Source organism: Athene noctua, chromosome 2 (assembly GCF_965140245.1).
Source record: "Athene noctua chromosome 2, bAthNoc1.hap1.1, whole genome shotgun sequence".
NCBI lineage: Eukaryota > Metazoa > Chordata > Aves > Strigiformes > Strigidae > Athene > Athene noctua.
The window spans coordinates 110,589,655-110,613,024 of record NC_134038.1 but is presented as its reverse complement, the minus strand read 5'-3'; the positions used below and the strand labels follow the sequence as shown (position 1 = coordinate 110,613,024).

The 23,370-nt window shown below is 44.6% G+C and overlaps 1 protein-coding gene across 10 annotated transcripts in view; it reads left to right on the top strand.

Moving 5' to 3' along the window:
* The first annotated feature begins 4,152 nt into the window (after positions 1–4,152).
* The window catches only part of KMT2C (lysine methyltransferase 2C), a 201,583-nt gene continuing 182,365 nt past the window's right edge, over positions 4,153–23,370 (top strand). For 8 of the 10 annotated variants that reach the window (XM_074899899.1, XM_074899900.1, XM_074899894.1 and 5 more), the window contains exon 1: positions 4,153–4,988. In XM_074899899.1, the coding sequence (XP_074756000.1) occupies positions 4,813–4,988 (176 nt within the window). In that variant the 5' untranslated portion in view covers positions 4,153–4,812. Of the gene's footprint in view, positions 4,989–22,948; positions 23,320–23,370 lie in introns of those variants that run through there. The other 2 variants (XM_074899892.1, XM_074899901.1) reach the window with 2 other exon arrangements.

Sequence of the window (23,370 nt, the reverse complement as noted above, 5' to 3'; positions counted from 1 at the left end):
CCCTAGTTTTCAGAGCAGCATATTGAAATAAGCAGATATTCACGACAATCAATTATCAATTTAGCACAGGTTGCTGAAGTGGTTCAATACATTGAACATTTAAAATGTTAGCATGTTGCTGAAGTTTCTTAAATGAAGCCTTCGTGATAACTTGGTGAACTTTTCTGCAATGGAAAGACATGTGAAGAGAACAAAAATTAAACTTTTTATTTGTTTTATGTAGAGTAGTGAACAAACATTAAACCAGCAGAGTTCTGAACTAAAGTCATGAAAGAGAAAGTATCCGGATCCCACTCTTGATAGAATCTGGAATATTTTCCTCATTATTTCTATTACATACACCGTTTTAGTTGTATAATGGTACAACACTACTTAAAAACCAGTCGTTATTTTCCTTTAATTATTTCTGTAACAGGATTACTTTCCTTAACTAGCTGTTTTAAGACAGCATCCTGTCTTCAACTTGTTCTATTCTGAAAGTAACACTCTTTGTCATTAAGCACATGGGGACAACTGAAGATGTTTTGAAGTTAAAACCCTTAGCTTTGCTTAATCAGTACTGCAAGGGTCTAACTTATGTTTCAGAAACAATTCCAAAAACATTGAAATGTTTATTTTAAGGAAGGTTAGAATGTAAAATCCTAGCTGAAAGTTTCAAAGCTGCCTGCCCTTGAAAGTTAAAAAAAAAACAAAAACAAACGGGTGTTAGTTCACCTGGGTTAGTTTACAATGAACTGGAAGATCTCTTAACATCCAATAAAGCAGAGGACCTGTCCATTTAATATTACATCTTTGCTGTAAAAATGTGTATTTTTCCAGAGGGAGATAATTTATAATAGGTGGTCAGTGTTGACCAGGTGTAAGCATAAAAATTTTCCTGACAGAGCTGTTCAAACGTCCTGAATCAACAAAGCACGCCTACCCTGGATTTATGTTTGGTGACACAATTTCTCCTAGTTTGTCCCCTTGCCTTCACTGAGTGATAAATAATGCTGGCAAATACAGTTTCCTACAGTTTCATCTCCACTTTAGGTTCCTGCTCACAAGTCTCTCTCACTCCTACATAGCTCTTCACACCTTTGATTGCCACAGCCATGGCTGCAGCAGTTCACAGAACAGACCTGCCTGGCTTTGTTTGGACAGGCAACGAGATAAAGCACAGCAGGATAATAAAAGCATGTGAAGTCCCTTAACATGCTCTTGTCCTAGACCATGCTACACCAAAGCTAACTTTGTCCTGCCTCCACTCAGATGTTATATTGTGATATCTACGTATAGCTAATATTTAAATAAATGGAGAAAAAGGTTAAAAACACATATATGCTTTTGCCTAAGAGACAAAGCCCAAATCACCCTTACAGGTGATCTAAAGGTATTAAACAATGTCTACATGGGAGGCCCAGATGAACCATGCATGGACAAGTGAATCGAGTGATTTCCCTGAGTGTATTTCTGCTGTGGGATGGGACAGTTATTCCCCACACACCTAGCAGTTGATCTGAGCCCACGGCCAGCTCACGTGTCTCAGCACCAATCAATCTGCACACGCATGGTAGCTCTGACACATCCCAGGCTCACCCAAGCCATTGCGCACGCGCAGTAGGCCTGCACATCCACAGTCAGTGTTTCAGGAGATGGCCATTTTTTTCAGCAGACCAGATGGCAACCTGGCAACTCTAGCAAATGCCACACCAGCGATCCCACTGTGCAGAGGCTGTGGCCTTTTACTTCCCTCTCCCTCCCCTTCCCTGCTTTTTTTCTCTCTACTCCACCCAAGTCAGGGCCTGTATAGCATTAAATGTTTTCAGTGAAATTTATCTAACTTGCCTGAGTTAAAATTCAAAGGCACTTTCTTCTGTGTCAGACAACATGTAAACAGATTTACTTCCCATATCTTAAGTCATATGAGCAGTATACCTATGCTGTCATTTGCAGACTTCAAAATACAAACGTTTAGCTCGGGATATGTATTTTAATTCGGCAGAAATTAGTACATTTGCAGTAATAGGGCCAAGAAAGTCACGCCAACAATCCAACCGTCATCCTTGCATGGCTGAGCAAAAGGGATGGCTGTTATGTTATGTTCCATATATATACGAGTATGTGTATAGATGAAGGTAAGTATATTACCTCTGTCTCCACATATAGATATGAAAATGTCACAAAGGTCTAATTTAATTACTCACAAACCTAGGAAACGAAGTAGCGAAGGCTTTTTGTTATGAAATGGTTCCCAAGAAATCAGGCCAGCAAAAATTGTATGCGCCACAGCTTGACATTTTAATTTTGTGTTTCTGGAGCTGACAAGTGAAAAATTTGGGAAAGAAGAACAGTGTAAAGGCCCGGATTGCTCTCTGTCTATTTTTATGACCAAAAAAAGTCACTAACATTAGCTCCTCCTTCCCACCCTTCCTTGCTGTACCTGTGTGCTACCCTAAGCCATGTTATCAACCGGGATTCAAACAGAATGAAATCTAGAAGACAAGGCAGAAACACTTAGTGCAGGGCTCTCAAGATGTACGTATTTGGAGTCTTGATGGTATGGCTGCCCACCACTTCTTTAAGTCCGATGAAGTTCTCGCGTGCACCCCCCCTAAACCTGAGTCACCTACACATGCTGCCGGGCAGCGGGGTTCATTTCTTTGCCGTCCATACAACTTATGCCACGATTCAGCATCGGTGCACTGAATGCTGCTCCCTTCGCACCCGCTGCTCCGGCTCCGGGCAGCTGGAGAGACGCGCGCCCGGGCCTGGGGCGAGCGGGCCCGCGGCGCTGCCAGCAGCGGCCGGCAGGCAGGCAGACAGGGAGGGAGGCAGGGAGGGAGGGAAACAAGCAGGCAGGGAGTGAGGGAGACAGGCGGGGGGGGGGGGGGGGGGGGGGAGGCCGCCTCAGGGGCTGCCCTGAGGGCGGCGCCCGGTGCGGAGCCGCGGCGGCCCTCGGCCGGGCGGGCAGCGGCGCGGCCTGCTCCGGGACAGGGCCCGGGAGGAAAGGCCGTGGGCACGGCCCGCTTCCTCGGCCCCTGGCCGGACTTTTCTCTGGCTGCGAGGCCGTGACGCTCCCCCTCCCCTTCGGAGCCGGAGTCCCTCCTGGCCTCCGGGACACGTTAACTCCCGTGTAATGAGGCTTAACCCCGCCCCGAGCCGCGGCGCAGTCGGGCGGGCAGGCAGCCAGCTAGGCCCCTGCCCGGGGGAGGCCCCCCCCGCCGCCCCGGGCGGCCGCAGCTGTTCCAGCCGGAGCTCCTGGAAAGCGGCCACGCTCCCCAGACTTTGTCTCCCTCGCACACAGCGCTGAACTCTGCTCCATCCCACCCCTCCCCTTCCCTTCCCTCCCCTCCCCCGGGGCGGCCGCGGCTCCCCGCCGCTCGCTGCCTTCCTCTCCCCCCCCCCCCGCCCGCCCCGAGCCGCAGACGCACGGGGGTGGGGGAAGGACAGGGAAGGGAAGGGGGCTCCCCGCCTCCCGGCCGCAGCCAGCCGTTCCGCGGGGCTGGGGCGGAGCGGGCGCCGCCGGGCCGGGCATCATGCGCGGCCCCGGGGGCCGCCGTCCTGCGGAGCTCAGCCCATGCGCGGGGACGGGGCGGGGGCACCCTGCCGCGACGCGAACACTTTCATATCCAGATGGGAGCTGCTTGCTTTTTTTTTTTTTTTTTTTTTTCCACGGGGCCGTGGGGAAAATAAATAAAAAAACAAGGGCGGGGAGAGGGTGGGGGAAGCGAGCGGGCTGCCGGCCCCCGCGGGGCGCGGTGCGGGGTGGGTGCGCGGAGCGCCCCGTGTTGTGGCGTGGCGGCGCGTCCCGTCCCGTGCCGTGCCGCCGCCGCTCCGCGGTTTCCCCGCAGCCCGCCGCGGCAGGCAGCCCGTGAGGTCAGTGTCGGCGGCGGATGGGTGTCTGCGCCGTGGGACGGGCGGTGGGCGGGCGGGCCGGGCAGGCGCAGTGTGGGGCCGCGGCGGGGGGAGGAGGGGTCTGTGTCTATGTGTCGCACTGGCGGGGGGGTGGGGAAGGGAGGCGGGGAGGGGGGTTACACACCAGGGCAGCGGCGGCAGCGCCGGGATCCCTTCTCCACCCCGCGGGGAGGGAGCCGCCGCCTCCGCCTCCTCCTCCTCCTCCTCCTCCCCCCTCTGCCTCCTCCCCCTTTTTCACCCTTCCTCCTCCTTCTTTCCCCAAAGTTAAACTTCCTGCTCCCGGCCCGGCTGGGAAGGGGACGCGGAGCCCGGCCGGACTCAGCCCTCGGCACACACAACAGCTGGAGCTGTCAAAACTTCCTCCGCTCGGCCTCGGCCCCTGCCGCCTCCGCCGCCGCCGCCTGCTCCTCCTCCGCCCCCGGGGGCTCTGCGCGGGGGGAGGGCGCAGGGCCAGTGTACAATGAAGCGGCGGCCGCCGCAGCCGGGCAGCGCAGGAGCCGGAGCCGCCGCCAGCTCCCGGGGCCTCTGAGAGGGGGGGGCGCCCAGCGGCGGGATCAGCCGCCTCTCGCTCGCTCTCTTCACCTCGCCCGCCACCTCCCCCCAGCCCCGACAGACCCCGCCGAGCCGGGGAGGGGGTGTTATTGTGTGTGAGACCCTTCCTGCCTCTGCGCTCTTTCTCTTCGCCCCCCCCGCCCCCCCCCTCCCCTCCTCCTCCTGCTCTCCCCATGCTGCTCCCCCTGCTACCTGTGCTGGTCGGCGGCGGCTGAGGCCAGCAATGCGAGGCGGAGGTGGAGGAGGCGGAGGTGAGGAGGAGAGGAGCCGCGGGAGCAGGAGGAGCATCGGGATCCCCATCACCATCCTCATCTTCATCCTCATCATCATCATCCATGTGTCTCTCTCGTCCTGCTGACTAGGATGTCAACGGAGGACAAGAGTCTGGTGGTGGCGGTGGTGGAGCCGCCTCAGCAGCAGCAGCAGCCCCCCGAGCCTGGAGCTCCCCCCCCAGCAGCAGCAGCAGCAGCCACAGACAAAAGACCTAGGGGCCGGCCTCGCAAAGATGGCGCTTCCCCTTTCCAGAGAGCCAGAAAGAAGTAAGTTCAGCGTTTGTGTGTGCGAGGCAGAGAGGGGCAGGGGGCAGGCGGCCAGACGCAGGCAGAGCTGTCAGCGGAGACTCGCGGCTCGTCGCCCCCTCCCTCCTACCTAATGCCATTTTGAGAAGGGCCCTTCTTTCTTCTCCTCCTCTCCCCTTTGCACTTTCCCCTCCTCCTCCTCCTCCTTTTTCACCTTTGTCTTCCTCCGCCTGCTCTCCCTTTCCCACTTTTCTTTCACCGTCCCTATTCCTTTCTTCTCCTTCTTCGGAGTTTCTCTTTAGCTCTTCCCCCTTCCCCCTCTTCTTCCTCCTTTTCCCCTTGCCTTTGCACCTTCCCCCTTCTCCTTTTCGGGTCTCTTCTTCTCCAGGACGCTCGGCTGCCTTCAGCGTCGTCTGCCTACTCCCTGTGCTTGACGGTAGTTCCTTGTCGCTTTCCCTTTTTATCCCCCCTCCTCTTTTGGGGAAAGAAAAGGACGGTTCTCGGCGGGTGGCGAGGAGAAGCGCACCCCCGCTCCCCCCCCCCCCAACACACACACACACACACACAGAGTGGCGGGTGCGGAGGCGCACACGCAAAGTTGAGGCAGGAGTTTCTTCGCCGCCAACCCCGCCGTGTGCTCGGAGATGGGGGGTGGCCGGAGGAGCTGTCAGGCGGCGGCGGCCTCTCACGGAGGGACGCGCCGGCGGGACAGCGGCGAAGCACAACAAACACAAGCTGGGGGGGAACGGGGGGTGCCTCCCCCTCGGCTCTGGCAGATTTCCCCTCGCCGCGGCCTCTCCCCGCCGGGGGCGCGGGCGTTCGTTAGCCCCAACGGCCGCAGCGTACCGCTGCCCCCCCCCCCCCCCCCAGGGGAGCCGCTCCCGAGGGGGCCGCGCCTCTCCCCTCAGCCGCGGGCGGGCGCGCACAAGTTGCCGCAGCGCGGGTGCGGGGAGCCCGGGGTGCCAAGGGGCGCGTCCCCGCGGGGAGACCCGGGCAGAGCGGCGGGTACGGCCGCTGTGCGGCGGCTCGGCGGGAGGCGCCGCGGCGGGCTGGGCGAGGGGCGGCCTGGTGGCCGCGGCGGGGGGAGGCGCCGCTGCCGCGCTGGCCGCGCTCCCCGCGGGGTGTTTTTGAGCGCGATGGATCTCGCCGTGACATACCTGGTGGCAGCAGTAACAGGGCGTCGAAGCTGGGCGAGCGCCTTTTGGGGAGAAACGTAACGATTATTAGCAACACAGCCTCAGCGCTGCGGAGTCAGTCGGAGCCTCGGTGTTTCCGAGTTTGTTTCCCTTTGTTTTGAAGGGACGCTTTGACACCCCTGAGTATGTTTAACCAGGTGAGCTGCCGGCGCTTCGCCGAACGCCCACCCCAGACCTCACCGTCTGTTTCTGAATCGGAATCCTTCAGGTTGGAAAAAACCTGTAAGATCATCGAGTCCAACCATAATGTCACGGTGTAAGTCCAAAAGGCTGGCCAGAGATTCTGCTGGGCTGGACCTAAACGCACGCAAAGACTATGCTTTCCTCTATTAAAATTTGGGTTTGCAAATACACATTATATAAATGTTCCAGGACAGAACTATCATTAGTTTGGGATAAATGGATTTTTTTGGTTGACGTGAATGAAACTTTCCCTTCAAAGGTTTTATCATTCACCCCCTGGTTTTGGTCGAGATGGATTGTTTGCAGCTCCCTCTCCTAATTATCTTACATATTCGCTTGATACAAATTTTCACATAGCAATAGCTGAAAGTAGCTGGCAAGCATACACACACGGTAAAGTTCTCAGGTTCACCTGCTTTACACTTAGTTTTACGTACTTTGGTTTTATTTCTACATCTAGAATCCAAACCTTACATAGGAAACCTTTGGATATTTTATTTTAAAATAAGTTTTAGGAAGATGCAAATACAACTAAAATGTACCAGTCTGTACAAAAATCAAACCTTGAAAGACAAATCGAGGTTGTGTACAGCTCTTGATGAAAAGTAGGTGCTAAAGGGGTAATTCCTTTTTTTTCAGTTAGGTTTTCAGTGTCATGGGAATATTGTCGACTAGTTTTAGGAGGAGGTTAAATTTTCCTGTTAAAAATACATACTTCTGCTGACATGACTGTAAGCGTTTGTGTAAGAGCTGGAAATTAAATTAGCTGAGACAGAAATTAAAATGAATCAATACTGTTTTTCTTCACACTATGATTGTTGCTGTCTGATGTGGTGCTAAGTGTCCTTATGCATCTTTATGGAAAACCTGTAATGTTGGTAAAGATGTTACCCACGTGTCATAAATGCTTTTAAAACTAGAATTTTATCAAAAATAGTTATTGTCTAACTTTTGCATACTAGATATAGACCAGTCTTTATAGTTGCATCCATTTTGGGGAGGAAATGGTTTTCTCTTGCAAGTTTTGCTATTTACAAGATAGTGATTACAATGAGCTAAGCAAATGCAGAAATAACATAAGTGAAAATATTTTCTATTTTTCTCCTATGACTGCTTGGTCCTGTCTTCCTTTTCACTTCTGTGCTTTCCAGTTGGATTAATGTGCCTCATGTAAACCAGATAAAAGAGCATATGTCAGACCATTTTCTGTACTGTAATCACATGTCTAAATCACTATTAGCCAGTCAAATTGTTCATTTGTTCATTTCGTTTTATCCCATTATAGGAAATGTTCCACTGAATGTTCAGTCTAAGTGCAGTCTAAGTAATGATAAAATGAAGAGCCCTGCATTAAACCAGCAAAGCCAAAATAGAATAATTCCTCAGCTATGGATGCCTCCATTAAAGAACAATACCATATTGGAGAATTCTGTAGGTTGGTGTTTTACCTTCTCGAAGGCCATGTTTTTAAGCAAATTTTGATGAATTTAAGCAGACAGATGGAAAACTGCCTTGAATCTGGTTCTGTGAGGTGCTAAGGATTCTCAACTCTTCCCAGAAGTAGGCTTATGTTCAGGGAGCACGGTGTTCTTTAATAGGACGGCTCTCCGCAAGTCTCTGTCATCCTGTGTTTTATCTGGTTATCAGTAAAAATTCCAGTGGTACTGAGGATGCAGATATATGTATAGGGAACAGTTGAGGTTTCCTATAGGTGATGACCTCGGTATCAGTGGAGCCAATACCTGGAGAGTTACTGATAGTAGAGCATGATGCTAGAACAGCTTTTTATCATTGTTTGAAGGATATAGCTTCATGAATAGCATTGTCAGGAGACTTAATCTTAGGTGAACAGTTCATTTTTATTATTTATATTGTAATTGTGCCTAGAGGCCAGGACACCATTATACTGCATGCAGTACAAATGCATAAGCAAAGATTGCTTCTGCACAAACAATTTCTTAATTTAAATGTAAAGATAAGACAGCATGTAAATGAAAGAAATGTATTGGGAAAGCACAAGGGAGCTGTGAGAGTGCTATGAGCAAAAGAACATGCAGAAGTTCAAGTACCCTGGCTATCTCTGCATCGGTGAATGATTCATAGGCATCAGACTTGGAGGAAATATTTAAAGGAGGGTAGCGTTGTCACCCTGAGGATTTTCACGGATAGCTTGTTTCCTTCCTGAAGTTGCTAGACAAGCACTTGTATTTTCTTCCTTACATTTTGACAACTGGGTATCTGTATAGAGCAGCGGTTCGAATTTAAGAGGTAGAGCTAGAATAGGCCATGCAGAGCCTTGAAATTGAGAGCAGGTAGGTTGTTCATGATACGGTTCATCAGGAAGAAGGAAGAACTACAATCAAAGCAATGAACAAGGAAATATTTCTGTAGTTTCACCTCCAAATGAATTTAAAAGGTGGAAAGATTGCATTTATGAAAGCCAAAAAAAGAGAATAAATTTGCATTACTGAAGATACAATGTAGTGTAGGAGAAGGAAACTTTCAGGTGCATGGTTAAAAAAGAAGTCTTGCTGGTATTGTATAGGAAAACCGGGAATAATTAGGGGCCATCTCAGTGAATGGCCTGAAATCTTGGAAACTTAACTCCTGTACTTGGATTATACTTCAACTTCCAGGTTATGAACCTGAAGGATAGGAATATGATCAAAAAGAAGTTGCAGGGGAAGAGTATTGGTTCCATTTTAACTATATTGTCATTGTATGAACAGCTGTTTACTCATGAAAATGTATTAGGATAGTATTGTACAGGTGCAGTAAACATTTTTGTAGTCTATTTTAAGTACTAGAGCTTTTTTAATATGTACAGATTATAAACAGCACAACAGATTCAGCTTCTGAGCAAAAATTTAATAGCCAGAAGTCTAATTGTTTGCGATCATGATAACAGCTACTTTGTAAGTCAGTGTCTAAGGTCATTTTATTTTCAGCATTCATCAGACTTTGATGTAACAAATTATTTTTGTAGATGTGTGTCGTTCAAAACAGCATAGGATAATGATTTAAAAAAGCATGAAATTTGTGGTAAACTGTGTGTTTATTTTTAATTACCCATGTTTTAATTTTTGTCCTAGTTTTTCATTACTTTGGCCAGTGTAAGCTGGGGTAATGTTTTCAAGAGCCATAGATCTCTCACACATGCAGATAGTTTTGAGTACATGTAAGCATAGCATTTTTGCCAGGAAATGATTATTGAAGAATTTTTATCATTATTTTAGCTGCGTTTGCATTAGGGTAGGCCAGTCTTTAAAGATTCCTATACTGATTTCAAAAGGACCTTAACGTGTTGCATGGGTTCTCCTTATAGCTCAGTTGTGTTTCTTTAGTTCATCACACACCTCCTATGTGATACTTGTATCTTTACTTGCCTGCCCTTTTCTCACTTTAAAATGTAACATTTTAAATTTTAGAACTTATCTTGTGTTGTAAAATAAAAATGCTTGTAAATACATGTTTACAGTTAGGGAAAGCCATTGCTACCTGGCAAGATGGAAGTCTTTCAGTGGATGGGCCTTTGCACAACTCTTGTACAGATAAGGGTTAAGGTTTTAAAGCAAATAGTGGCCTATAATTCTGCCTGTACAAGCCACTTATCAAAACGTTTGGCCAAAAGCCAGAAGGTACATACTAGATCACACAGTGTGAAGGGATGAGGCGTGGGGGTAGGCTTCATAATCAGGACATGACATTGGCTCTTTGAAGGTTTTTCTAGTCCATTGTAGAACAGGGCTGAGCTATGTGCAGTTGGGTCCCATGGGAACTTTGTGCCATTTTCTTCAGCAGCCCATGTTGCATGACTTCCTCCATCATATTCATACTACCAAGCAATTCCTCAAATGCCTTACGTAGTTCTTGCATAGGAATCTGGCTTAAACTGCTCACAATGCTATTTGCTCAGGAGATAAATGATCTCTGTATTAATCTGTTGATTTGCACTTCTTGAAAGGACTTCTGTGATGGATGACCATCCAAGTTGTTACACATAGTGGATTTTACAGAATTGTTTTGTCATGATATCAAAGTTGTTAAAATATTGATTAACGTGGTGTTTTCACTTGTCTTAACCATGAGATTATGCTTAATGGTGTAAACAGGTATTTTTCTATAACCTTATCCTACAGCTTTCACAATTTGAAACAGACTACCCTTGAAAATGAAGTATTCTTTGAGATTTTTTTTTTGACATTGCAATTGTTAGTTTGTTATTGTTTGTATTTGATGATTCTTTGGCTTTATGCAGCACTTGTCATGAGAGGACCTCCAAGAGCTATTGGACAGTATCATGACAGAGCAAGTATGATGACAGTCTCTGAAATCTCAACATATTAGGTATATTAGTCATAAGGCATGTATTTGCAGAAGTAAGAATAAGAACCCAGTCTCCTGGAGCTATCTACACACCAGAAAATTTTCATCTTGTATTCAGTGACACATGAGACTTTTCCCAGCTTGAAACAATGAAACGCTTCTACTTTCTTCACTTAGGTTCCCCCCCCGCCCCCAGTTCTTGTTAGTGTGTTCAACTCCTACTAACTTGTTGTCATTGTTCTTTCATAAGCTAAGCAGTTGGAAATGGACATTTCTACTCTTTGTCATTTGAGAGATGGTTTTCCAAGGCAGCTGGCCTGTTGAGAATAGGTAAGCTCTGCCTTTCTAAGGCCAGAGTTGTTTTTTCCCCTTCAGCCCAGCTATCCCACAATGTTGTTGGAGGGGTAGCGGGCTTATGTGTAACTAGAGAGAATTTCCTTATCCACCACTAATGATCGCTCCCTTATGTTGTTAAACACTGATGCTGTGAATTTAACTTTTTAACAAATGCTATCATAGATACACTAAAATGTTATGAAATGGTAAACAAGCGACTAACAATTTCAAAAAATACTGAAACCTTTTCTCCTTTCTATGTTTATTATATTTGATTACCAATTCATACAATCTACATTATTCATGTAGTTTGGATAAATACAGCTAAGTGAGATTTTTACTGTAGCAGGTATTGTTTGCTAGTAACTTGCATTGAATTCTGTGGTTTTTGCTTTCTTTTTTTACTGTTTTTTTACTAGAAGGATGGCAATAAACATTCCCATTCATGCCATTCCTGAGTTTATCAGATGGAGTAATCAAAAAAAGTTTGAGCACTTACTTCAAGAACTACATTAAGTAAGTTCTTCTAGTAGCATCGGTGCTTTTGAAAGTTAAGATGAAGCAGGAGAATTCAGCCCTTAAAATCCAGAATATTTATTACTTAGAGAAACATAGGCAGTGAGTGTATGGAGTGCATCAGGTGGTTATTTTCCCCAAACACCATAAATCTTAAGCTGGTTCTGGCAGCAAAAAGAAGCAGCAGTGCTGCCCTCCCTATGCTACCAGCTGTTTGTTCTCTCCCTTGTGCTGACCCAGCCATTTGTGTAGCCATGTGGTGAACTGCATTGGGAAATTGATCTGGGTTAAAACTAACCTGGCAAAGAAACGTGTTTGTGATAGCATGAGGGAGGAGGCCAGAGCAAGCAGTCAGGCTGCAGAGAGGCAATGCTACGGCTTTTGGTAGCACTGCCAGCTGAAAGTAGTATCTGCAAAGCTATAGCCTTGGTTGTGTGAAATTTGAGGGTGTTTGGTTTTTAGGCTGACTCTTTAGTCTGAGTTCTTCAATTTGGGAGTTCTTACAGGAGATTGTGAGAGTTTTTACAGCCTATAGCCATGTTATATATGATGGCTCGTTAGTTTAAAAAAAAAAAGCTGTTGAGAGGGTTCTTCACAGCATATAGACAGGTGAGTTGTTCTCATCTGATTCTTGCCCCAAACATTGGCATTGATGAAATAAGGAACTTTGGTTCTCACTTTGATCCTCAGAATCATTCTTAAATTGAATATTCAAAGTACCCTAAAATAATATAAGTAAAATGATTTATCTTCACAGTAGTTTCTGGTATTCTGAAAGCTCCTTCCTACAATTGCATAGGCATACAAGTATAGACAATATATAGTTATAATAAAATAAAACACTAGATCTTGCTTCTTTCAGAATATTCTTCCCTTTCACATTTTTGGAAGTATTTTTATTAAATTACACATGCACCAAATCTGATTGCCAGCCATTCCAATACAGATACAAAATTACTAATTTTCAACGCTGTATTTATCAACATCCTAACTTCTTTTCTTGAAGAAGTTGCTGGAAACCCTAACAAACTAGGGTGTTCCCCCCCAGACTTGGCTTGGGGGGGGGGAGAGGAAAAAAGAGGCCTTTTTTTCTCTTCTGCTGCGTCATTACTGACAATAAATTCTTGCCAAAATAGTTTCAATTAGGCTATCAGAAAAAATAGCTTTAGGAAACTTTACCAGTTTTTAATTTTGCCTATTGTGTTTGTATATTCCTTGGAGTCTGTGCAGCTGAATCACTTGCATGACACAGTAAGATAAAAGGAATTTTGGGAGTGAAGAGGTGGTACAAATGTGCAGTTTCTGACACTAAATGTTTACCAGCATCTTACGTGACTGCTGGAGAGTACCGTCTGGATGCCTTAGCTACTCCAGAGTGACTTCTGGCACATCCCAGGGTTTATGGAACCCGGGCTACTCTGGTAATGGTGTCTACCCTCCTGTCTTTGTTGGGCAGTGAAGACTGTCTACAGTGTTCTTAGTGAAAGTTTTCACAACAAAACATGATGGGATGGCTCCATATTGTTATTAATAAAGGGAGGAGCTATGCTGTATTAAAACTTGGGATTTTAATTTCATAAATCTAGAATGTGAACTATTTAGGGTTTTTTTTGCTGAAGTGTGGAGTTGGGAAGCACAGGGAAATACTTTTAAAGAAAATGAATATTTAGTTTTGCTATATCACCACAGATGAATGGAACTGTATGGCCAAAAAAGACTTCAGGGTGAACTTGCTCATCCTTCTGTGTTGTGTATCTGTACCATTTCTGACAAATGTTTCTCCAACTTGTTTTTAAAGTATTTGGAGAATGCAATTCCACTACATCTCTAGGCAACTGGTTTCAGTAACGAATTTTCTAAAGTATAAAATAAATGTTCTTTACTGCTGATTAAACCAGTTTTGTCTTGTATTACAGTTAAGACTCCACAGCTGAAATGGAGAGCAATTTTTATAATAAATGTTTATTTATTAGGTTATTGTCTCCTTTGTTCTGCACTGAACAGACAACCTCTGTAGCAACATAGTGTTGACTTACTTGATTTATTCTTCGAAAGTTTGCTAGTCTTTACTAAGTTTCACTTGGTTGATATGAACCACTTTTCAATTTATCAGAATGATTTTTATTAAGGTCTTGTCCTCTAAAATGTTTATAGGCCCTGCATCAGCCATGTGTCTTATGCAACTCTTCTATGCATGTGAATTTCCTTACGCAGGTCCTGGAGGAAGGAACTTTCTTGCAATGTTCACCCACCTTGATTGAAAATAATTTGCAAATAAATACTCTTTAAGTGCTCTAGTTCATTGTTGCTGACCTGTCTTAGAGCAATTTCACCAGGACTGTATTATGGAAGATGATCACTCATAGTTCAGAGATTACTTCTGTTTGTTTCTGAAGTATAGTGTGAATTTCTTCCCGTCCTTACTTATTCCCTGATTATTTAGCCTAATAACAAAATCAGGTTTTATTACTGTCTACAATAAATCTGTTTTATGAAGATTGAAATACAGAGAACAGCATTTCGTTCTGTTTTGTTATCCGTTTGTTCTTCTTTAACATTATTATGTACTGACTGTTGTGTTTTTATTCTTACTTCTAAAATATTTCTGAAACTTTGTTTGCCTTTTATATTGCACAGTGATAATAATGCATGCTGTGCTTTTATCTCTTCTGATTTTTATCCCTGACAAGTTTATGCTGTTCCTTTATATTCATTAAAATACCCTTGTTTCCATTCCTAATATGATTCTTTCTAGTTTCAGACCCTTATTACTGGCTGCTTTTGATGCAGCCCATATTGTTCATACTACATTTCCTGTCTCTCGCCTGCATTGGAGTATTTTGCCACTGTGCGTATTCCAGTACAATAACTGCCAGTCCTCTTTTAAATCACATTCTCAAGAGATTCTAGCAATAAGTTCAAAGAGTTTGTTGAAATTTGCTTTTCTTATTCAGCTAATTGAAGATAAAAATTTGTTCTCCGTTTTCTACTTCTCTCATTTTTTCCTCTTCCTTGGCACAGTGGATGCTTCTCGTTACCACTTGCAGCCAAATCACTGTACACATTGAGATGTTTAAAATTGAGCTTGCCCTAATAGAGTGAAGTGTGAAGTAACTGCTCTTCTGGCATCCTCAACTTAGTGAAACAGTTGTCCTCAACATTTTCACAAACATGTTGGGCTGTTTGTTCTGTTACTTTGCTTTTCTATTAGACGTCTTGGAGGATGAAGGCCTCCTTTTACCCTTAAGATAAAAACTGAAAGCTTCTGTTAGTTGCTTCGAAAGGCTTACCATTTTCCCCTCATTTGGTCAGGGGAAGTTTTTTCTCTCCCAACCCTTCCAGTTCCTTATTCCCTAGTTCCATTCTCCATTGCTAATGTTTTTGTTTCTACTCCAACTTTTTTCCTTCTCCTCTTTTTTTTTTTCCCCCCTCCTTGTAATAAAAGCAAGTAAGTATAGTATTTTTTTCTTACCATGGCCCACTGGACTGCATGAGACTAGAGCTTCACTTAGAAATGGGCCAGATGCCTTTCATTGTGAAGAAAGGCTTGGAAAAGGGGATTATGAAATAAAATTTAAAAGAGAAAATAATTTTTCAATTTCCTTAAATTTCACCATTTATAAATTGGGCTAATTCATGACTGTGCTTGTGTTTTGTATTGATTAGTGGCATGGTTGTAGTTAGCAATAGTGTTCTGGCACCTGGAGCACTCAGATTCTTCACAGTGGCTGTGTCTGTGCTCATAAAAAACCCAACAGGGAATGTTTGCAGTCGCTAGGCGCCATTGTCCCTGTTGTCAGATTATTGCAGAGGTTGCTTGTGCAGTTTCGGCCTTGATCTGCCAGCACTCTTCCAAACAGTTCTCAAGGCTGACCCAAAGGCCTGTGTGGGCCACACACCGTTCCCATCATATTTTACATGTGGCTCCTTTGTTTAAGAGTTAGATAACACAGTTGTAGGCTGTTCTGTGCTAGTTGGCCTGAAGGCCAACATCACCAACTATGTTTAGTTTACTAGTGTAACTATAACTAGTGGTTTGTGGTTTTTTTATTGAAGGAGGAATTCAATGAAACTGATAGAATTTTACTTTCAGCCACCTGGGCAAACACTGTGCCACAGTTAATGTTCTCTAACCCATAGGGATGTAAGTTTAGGAAGAACAGCTCACAGCAGAATTGCTCTAGAGGGAGCAGAAAAGATGGGATGTTCAAGCCATAAGGCTCAGGGAAAAGCTGCCTTTCAGTGTTGCTTCAGTCTTCTGACACACAATTTTTTCTGCTTCGTGTTTTGCATAATTACCTTTGTATCAGGCATCCTGGTAGAGATTTATACAAAGAAAAGTGCAAACCAGATTCAGCGGGAATTCTAATTTATTTTTCTGCCTCTGTCTTCCAGAAACCCTTTAGGAGAGAACTAGGCCCAGAAACAGGGGGTAACTCAGGAAATAAATGATCTGTAAGCAAGATTATTTAACAGAATTATTTCCCTAAGGTCTTTCACGTAGCAGTAAGAGTTGGCTCATGGCTGGCTATTCTGTCACCTCTTTCTGCAATGGAATGGGAGAATATTCTTTGTCCTATCATGTGCTGTATAGCTTGGAGATACAATAATTTCAAATGCATTTGTTGGTAAAGAATAAATACACAAACTTGGTAAACTGACACATATTCTGTGTACTCTACATGTGGTCTTCTCTGATAAGGATACAGTGGTAGAACAGAACAGAGAAAAGTACTGTTGGTTGTATACCTACTTTACGGACAAGCTGAAAATCTATATCTCAAGGTTTGTTAGCCAGACACTGTCAGTGCAGCTTTAAATTACTGATAACAATATAAATAAATACTGTTTTAAGAATATTTTTGGTTTACTTTTTTCAATTAATGTGTCTTTTTTCATTTTATTAGTTTTAGACTGTGGTGATAGTAAAAAAGAAGCTGTTTTTAAATTGTTAGCTTGACCATGTTACATTAAAGGCCTTTTCATACCAATAAGAGTTTCTTGTCTATACTTAGTTAACATGCTCACACTTCAAAAAAGTGAAGTTATAACTGTCTTGAACATGTATAAACTTGTTGAGTTGAAACTTGGGCTCTCAGCTATCCTGTATCTTCTAAGGAGCACTGTATTCCTTGTTTGACTAGAATTTGGGAAAGTACTGCCATAGGCTTTTTGCTAACTGGCTTTTATCTAAAGACTATAAGTGTTGTTAGAGCAAGTTGTTGAGTTTTTCTGTTGTTTTTTCATTGGTTTTAATTTTGTTTTGGTTTTTTTGTCATCCAATACGTAGCCCAGACTGAACCTGGGGAACATACAGCTGGACAGCTGGATGGAGATGACCACATCACATGATATGGGAGCATATTCCATAACAGCTATTAGTAATAGGCCTTGGGGACAGGGCAGAGATGGAATTCTAGCTCCTGTAGTCATGCCACCTAGGTTTCTTTTTCAGCAGTATTGTTGATGGTCTAGTTTCTATCTGAATTGTTTTTGTTCAGAGCTTTAAAAGAATAATGGTACTTATTTTCCTACTCTAAAGCAGCTTTCTAATGAATAGGAGGAAGTGTACTCAAATTCTGCTGAAGTCTTTATGCTTAGAAGAGAGAACTAGGTACCTCTGAAATGCAATTCAGATAGGCTAAAGGCTGAGCAGGGAGTTCCTTAGAGCCATCTAGTAGGAAATGCTAGATGAGAGGGGGTTTAGGTGTGATTTAGGCCATGTGAATATCACCTTTATGCCCTGATGTCTGCTGTATGTACTTGGTTTATTCAGATCATAAGTTATTTCAAATAGGGTACCACCTATTTTCAGCACTGTGTATAATTACATAGCTATGTAAACAACAAATTGAAGTTCAAAAATATTTCTAATCCATTTTGGGATCTGACTCTGTTTGACCTGCTTTGAGCAGGAGGTTGGCCTAGCTGAACTTCAAGGTCTTTTCCAGCCAGAGTTACTGTATGATCCTGTTCTGTGAGCATCCCTTCTGATGGTCATGTCCATTATTTATGTTGTACCCATTGCCTTTACATGGTGAATTATGTGTAATAAGCTTTATTTTGTAGAAGGTGTTTTCCTGTATTATTTCCTGACAGAAAATAGTTCACTAAATTTTGTTTCATTGTCTGTGTTCCTTGTTCCCTCTGTCACCCGATACTTGCTTTATCTATTTATGTGATTCCTCATAGACTAAGTAAATTATTACTTCCATAATACTTTTTTTTTTCAGAAATGGTGTCGCCTGGCATTCCAGACTTTTTCTTAAAGAGTATATGCAAAAGTTCACGTGCTAGAAAAGTGTAGGGCTACCTTGATTATTTTAAAGAACATATGTCAGCATTTGTATTCTCATTGGATTTCCATCATGCACTGTTGAAAAGTTTTGTCGCATCTATGCTTGCAGCTAACAACACATGATATTAACAATGAGTCATTTTCTGATGGCATGTGAGTGTTTAGGTGTTGCCTGTTTTCTACCTCTTCTCTTCTTGAATCTGCTTTTCAACCTGTGGTCTGTTTGTCTATATTAGTTTTTAGTCCTTTCTGAATTCATGTGCTCACCCCTTTATTTCCGTTTCTGGTAAGTAGTACGACATTATAATTTTCAGTTACGCAACAGAGTTTACCCATGCCAGCACTTAGCAGTAGTGTAAAATGGACACAGGTCATGAGACTCTTGCCTCTTGTGCAGTGTTTCTGCAAGAAAGCACCATGTGCCATGCTACTTTAATACCAGGTAAAACAGTGATGTTGGGAAAGTGAAGAATTGAGTAAGGAAATCTGAGATTTCTAGTCGTAATGCAAGATTTGAAAACCTTTATTTTTTTATTTCAAATATTTTTTCAGAAATGCTTTTTAACCTGATACAGCCTGTGTTTCTCCATTGATATCACTGTTTGTGTTGTGTTATTGAATGATATCTGGTGACACTTCCTGAGCTCAGGCTACCTCAAGACATCTGTGTTGATGCTCTGTGGGAAGATAGCAGCCACAGAGGCAAAAGGGTACACTCCAGCTTGTTGTTCAGGGTTTCTACCTCAAAATCACTTTCATCAGTGAATTAAGTGTAATGGTAGCCTTTGCATTGGAGTGTCTTGTTCTGCCATCTCTGTCATAGGGATGGTAACCTTTGGCTGAAGCATGGAAAGGCATCAGGGGGAAAAAAAGACACCTTGAGCCTTTTCAGTAATATTTGCCATAACTTGTCTGTCAAAGCCCTAAGAATAGGCAGAATTTGATTCTATGTAGAAAGCTATTTCAATTACCTAACGTTACTGTTCAACTGTTCAGTTTTTATTTCTAATAAGCATACTTGCTAGATATGACATCTTAGATGTAATGGCTTTAAATCAAATTTATAATAGTATGTTAACGTGGGTACGTAGTTAATGCACAAAATGTGTCTCTTGGCTGTATGATGTGCTGCCAACCTATCTTGGGTTCCAGATATGATTTGGTTCATGCTCACAAAAAGAGACAGCACAGGGAAGAGGAAAAAATACTGTTTGGATTTTTTTTTTTATTTTTTTTTTTTTAGAAATGGACTCTATCTCCAGAAACTGTCTTAGTACAGGTTAGAAACTAAGCACTTCCAAAACCCTTAAAATGCAATGAAAAAAAGAAGTTAGACTACTTCTGTTTAATCTGTGCTTTGGCATGAAAAGTGGAATTTACAGAGAAACTGTATTCACAGAAGAGGGTGGTTCAGTTGATATGTAGCATGGAAGCATAAAAGGGTGCTAGAAGGTAAATTGCTTTTACATTTCAGTGGAACTGCCAGGCTAAGTAAAATTCTTGAGTTTCCTTTTCTGCTTCTTGTCCATTTGTAGCTAGATACTTACAGCTTCATCTCAAGTTGTTGTGATTACATTATAATATTATTAGCAACCCACTGAAGATCTTGGAAATAGCAGGTCAGGCAGAAGTTAAGAAACAAAGGTTTAAAAGAGAGAAACACATTTTTGTGCTTCTTAATGTATTCATCTTTGTACGTTTTAAAATGAATGAAGTACCAAATCAAATGTATGACCTAGCTGTAGTAACCAGGTAATATTTCTGTTGTGAAGCCTGTGTCTCTTACTTGTGTGTGTATTGCACCTGAAATTTAGATTGGAAAATATTGGAAGTGGTGACATATCTGTGTGTGAATTTCTCTTGGTTGCTGTGAGGGAACATTCTCCCAAAAGTTAGAAATTGTAAATAGAGGCTATCATAAACTGATAAGGCGTGCTTTGCTAAATGTGTCTTGATTAACTCAAGAGAGTTGTATCCTTGTTAATCAGCTTGAGTTTGGAAGAAAACAGTCCACCAGATGTATAGACATAAGTTTTTATCTTAATCATTAAATCCATAGCTTCTGTTGCTTACAAAAAAAAAAAAAAAAAAAAAGCCTGTCTTAGGAAAGATGACTGATCCCATTTTTCCCATGTACATTTTCTTGGCAGAAGCAGTGGCTTAAACAGTTTCTGCCTTGCCATCATGGTGAGACACGTTTGTGGAGACGTGTGAATCAGGGCAGGGAATTGATGCAGACAAAATTGCTTTGCCTTTTTTCAGTGTTTGACCCCACTGCTTCTCACTGGGTTACCCTGTAGCAGGATCAGTCCACTCATCTGGTTCACAACGTGATCTCACGTACAGCTGAACGGGCACAGTTCAGAGGCTGGGAAGAAGAGGCATGGGGTAGGATTAGCTTCGGTTAGAATTGCTGCCGAATGTGAAACCCTACCTTGAGTTGTTCCTTTAGCTCATTGTATAATCCTACTGAGGGCAATTTACGGGCAGTTTGTGTGGCAAAGTAGTAATTAGTCAATAGGACTGGTGTTGGGCCATGTCTGACTGTGCTGTAGTAAAATGGCAGTTTTGTCCTTACTAAGATTTTTATGGCAATTAATGTGCTTTTACAGTAAAAGAACAAAATCTTGCATCTTTCACGTGAGGGAAAATGCAGCTCCATGTTTGAAGCTCTGGGCAAGAACAAGGCCAGCTAATACAACTTCATACCTGTTAGCTTGCATCTTGGGTCACATGAACAGTAGGGAAAAGTACTGAGAGTAATTTATTATTATTATTTTAACCAGCTATTATTAAATTGCAACTTGACTTGTTTGTGCTATAACAAACTTGTCAGGTGACCCATTACCTGGTATTAAAACAAGCATTTTTTTACAGAGTGTAACATGTTTGAAAATATCTACAGGTTTAAGGTATAGCAGCACAAACAACTTTGTGAATTTATGGTGCATCAGTTGTGCTGCTGTGGGTACCATCTCAGTAGATACCATACCAGCGTTGTAGTGGAAGCTTATATAAATAGGCAGTTATGGGATAGCTGACATACAGTAAACTTGGTGCTCTAGCCTTGCTTAACATGCTAAGTATAAACACAGAAACTCATTTTTTTTAATAATATGATTTGGAAAATATACGGCTTCTGTCCACTTTTGGGTATCTTCTTTGGTTTAAGAGGAGTTATTTTAGTTAATCTCAGAATAACTGGTTAGAAATATCTTTAAACTATATGAAGATGCGTGTCCAAGAGAGGTTTGTCCTGGTGAAACCAGAAGGGCTACAAGTGCTAAAGTGAATAGGCAAATTGATTAATGTCTTGGTAGTGGTTTAGCAATCCACCACTTGTTGGCTGGACCAAAATAACTAACCAATGCTGCAAAATAAAATACTGGTATTTACTATCTTTGGTAAGGTTTAGACTAACATATTTAACCTTCTCATTGCAGCAGACCAAGTGTGCTAATACACGTGGTTACCAGAGATGTGCTGATAAGCCGTAGCTTGATAGCTTCTTGTAGCTAAATATATTTGTGTGTCTGTACCTGTACTAACATGGCACGATGGCTCTTATACAATAGCTACTTGTTTCAGAGTAAACATGTGGACGTTTTTTCATGTGAGTGCTTTTTTAAAAAAATTTTTATCTTAATCTCTGGAGAATTGGTTTGATAAAAACTTCCCTGTAGGCTGGGCACCTAGTGTGTGTTTCAATTGAAAATACAATGATAGGCAGCGTTGTTCCACTCCCTCTACCTGCATAGATCATGCTGTGCGAATCACTGTGGGGTTTGGGGTTGGTTTTGTTAAGTCTTTGAGGTGAAATGGTCTTTGAGTTCCTGAGGGCTACTGAGAATTTCTCTAACCAGTACCAATAAGGCAACACTGAGGTTCTTCGCTTGTCCACAGCAGAAGGTGCCCTAGGTTAGGTACGTCCAGTTGCAGCTTGGTGGAACAGAAGAGGATTGGCTTAAAAGAAATTCAGATGAGTGAGAAAATGGATGTAATAATGCATGGTCTTATTTTTGTTATGTCAGATGATTGTTGTCAACGTGTCAACCTGTGTCTTGCAGATGTCTGATACTTAAACACGTTTTAAGAAAACTTATAAAAGATTGACAGAAGCAAAGCATTACACAATAGCTCTTTCAGGTTTTTTGCGTGAAGGGAAGTTGAACAAAGGTAATTGCGTTACTACTTAACTTGGCAGAGAGATTGGTTTGCAAGTATCTATCGATACAAGTGAAATGATAGTTGCGTAATGTTTTCTTGATTTGTTTTTCTCCCTGTAGAAGAAAATTGGCAGGGACCATTCGGAGGCTTAGGAAAGAGCCGTTGGTAGATGGACGTTTGTCAAGCTTGCTTGCTTTAGCTCGTCCCTTCCACGTTGCTTGTGAGAAGGGTAGAGCAGCCTGAAAAATAGTAACAAGAAGAAAGAAAAAAAAATCCAATCCCTGAAGATTCATCTTTCAGACTGAAACCCTCCTTTTTCCCAGCGTAGCCACCAACAGCCAAGGAGGGTTATGTCAGGGAAGCGCCCGGCACCGACGGAAACGTTTTGCAACTTTTCGGCCGCGCCGCTTTGTTGACCGGGAGAGTGGCGGCGCGGGGGGAAGGGAGGCGGGGAGGGAGACGGGCCCGGGGAGAGCCGCCGCCGCCGCCTGGCGCGGAAGGTGCCGCGGGGAGCGGGGCCGGCGGCCGCGCAGGCCGGGGCCGCCTCCCGGGCTCGCCCGCCGCCGCCTCCCGGGCCGCGCCGGCCCGAGCTCGGGCCGCCCTTCGCCGCGCCCGCCCGCCCGCGGCGGCCCCCGGCCCCCTTCGGCGCCAGCGCCGCAGCGTCCCCGCCGCGCCGGGGGGTGCGGGGCGGGGGCCGGGCGGTGGGAGCCTCCGGCGGGGGCGCTGCGCCTCCGGCCGCCGCCGCTCTGCCTCGCTAGCGCAGGCGGCCCCGGCTCCGCCGCAGCACTCCGGTCCGCACCTTGGCGGCGCCCGGCTGCGTCGGATCTACTTTCTCTCGCTCGGCTTTTTTTTTTTTTCCTTTTTTTTTTTTTTTTCCCCCCTTTCCCCTCCCCTCCCCTTCCCTCCGCTCCCCTCCCCCTCCGCCCTCCTCCGCCGGCGGCTCCAGCCTGGTTCGGGGAGGATCCCGGAGCCGAAGTTCCGAGGCGATCGGGGCTGTGGCGGATCGCTCCCCCGGCGGCGCCGCCATGGGGGCCCTGTAGAGCCGCCCGCGCCGCGCCCGCCCGGCCGCGCCGAGGCCCCGGGGCAGTGGCCTGGGAAGCGCTCCTGCCGAGCGGCGACGGCTCCGGGAGGGTAACATGGCTGATCGCGGGCAGTGCTGAGCAGTCGGTGTCTCCGCGCGGCGCCGGGCTCGGGCCGTAACATGTAAATAACTTCTCTTTCCTCCGGATCGCACGGGCGGGCACCGATGCCGGCCCCTCCATTTTCCAGAGGGGATTTGTGAGAGGTTCCGCGGGGCTGGGCTATGTCGCGCAAAACCAGTTCGCCGGGGGTGAGTACGGCTGCCGATCAACTTCTTTGTATGGACGGGCAAACTGTGACA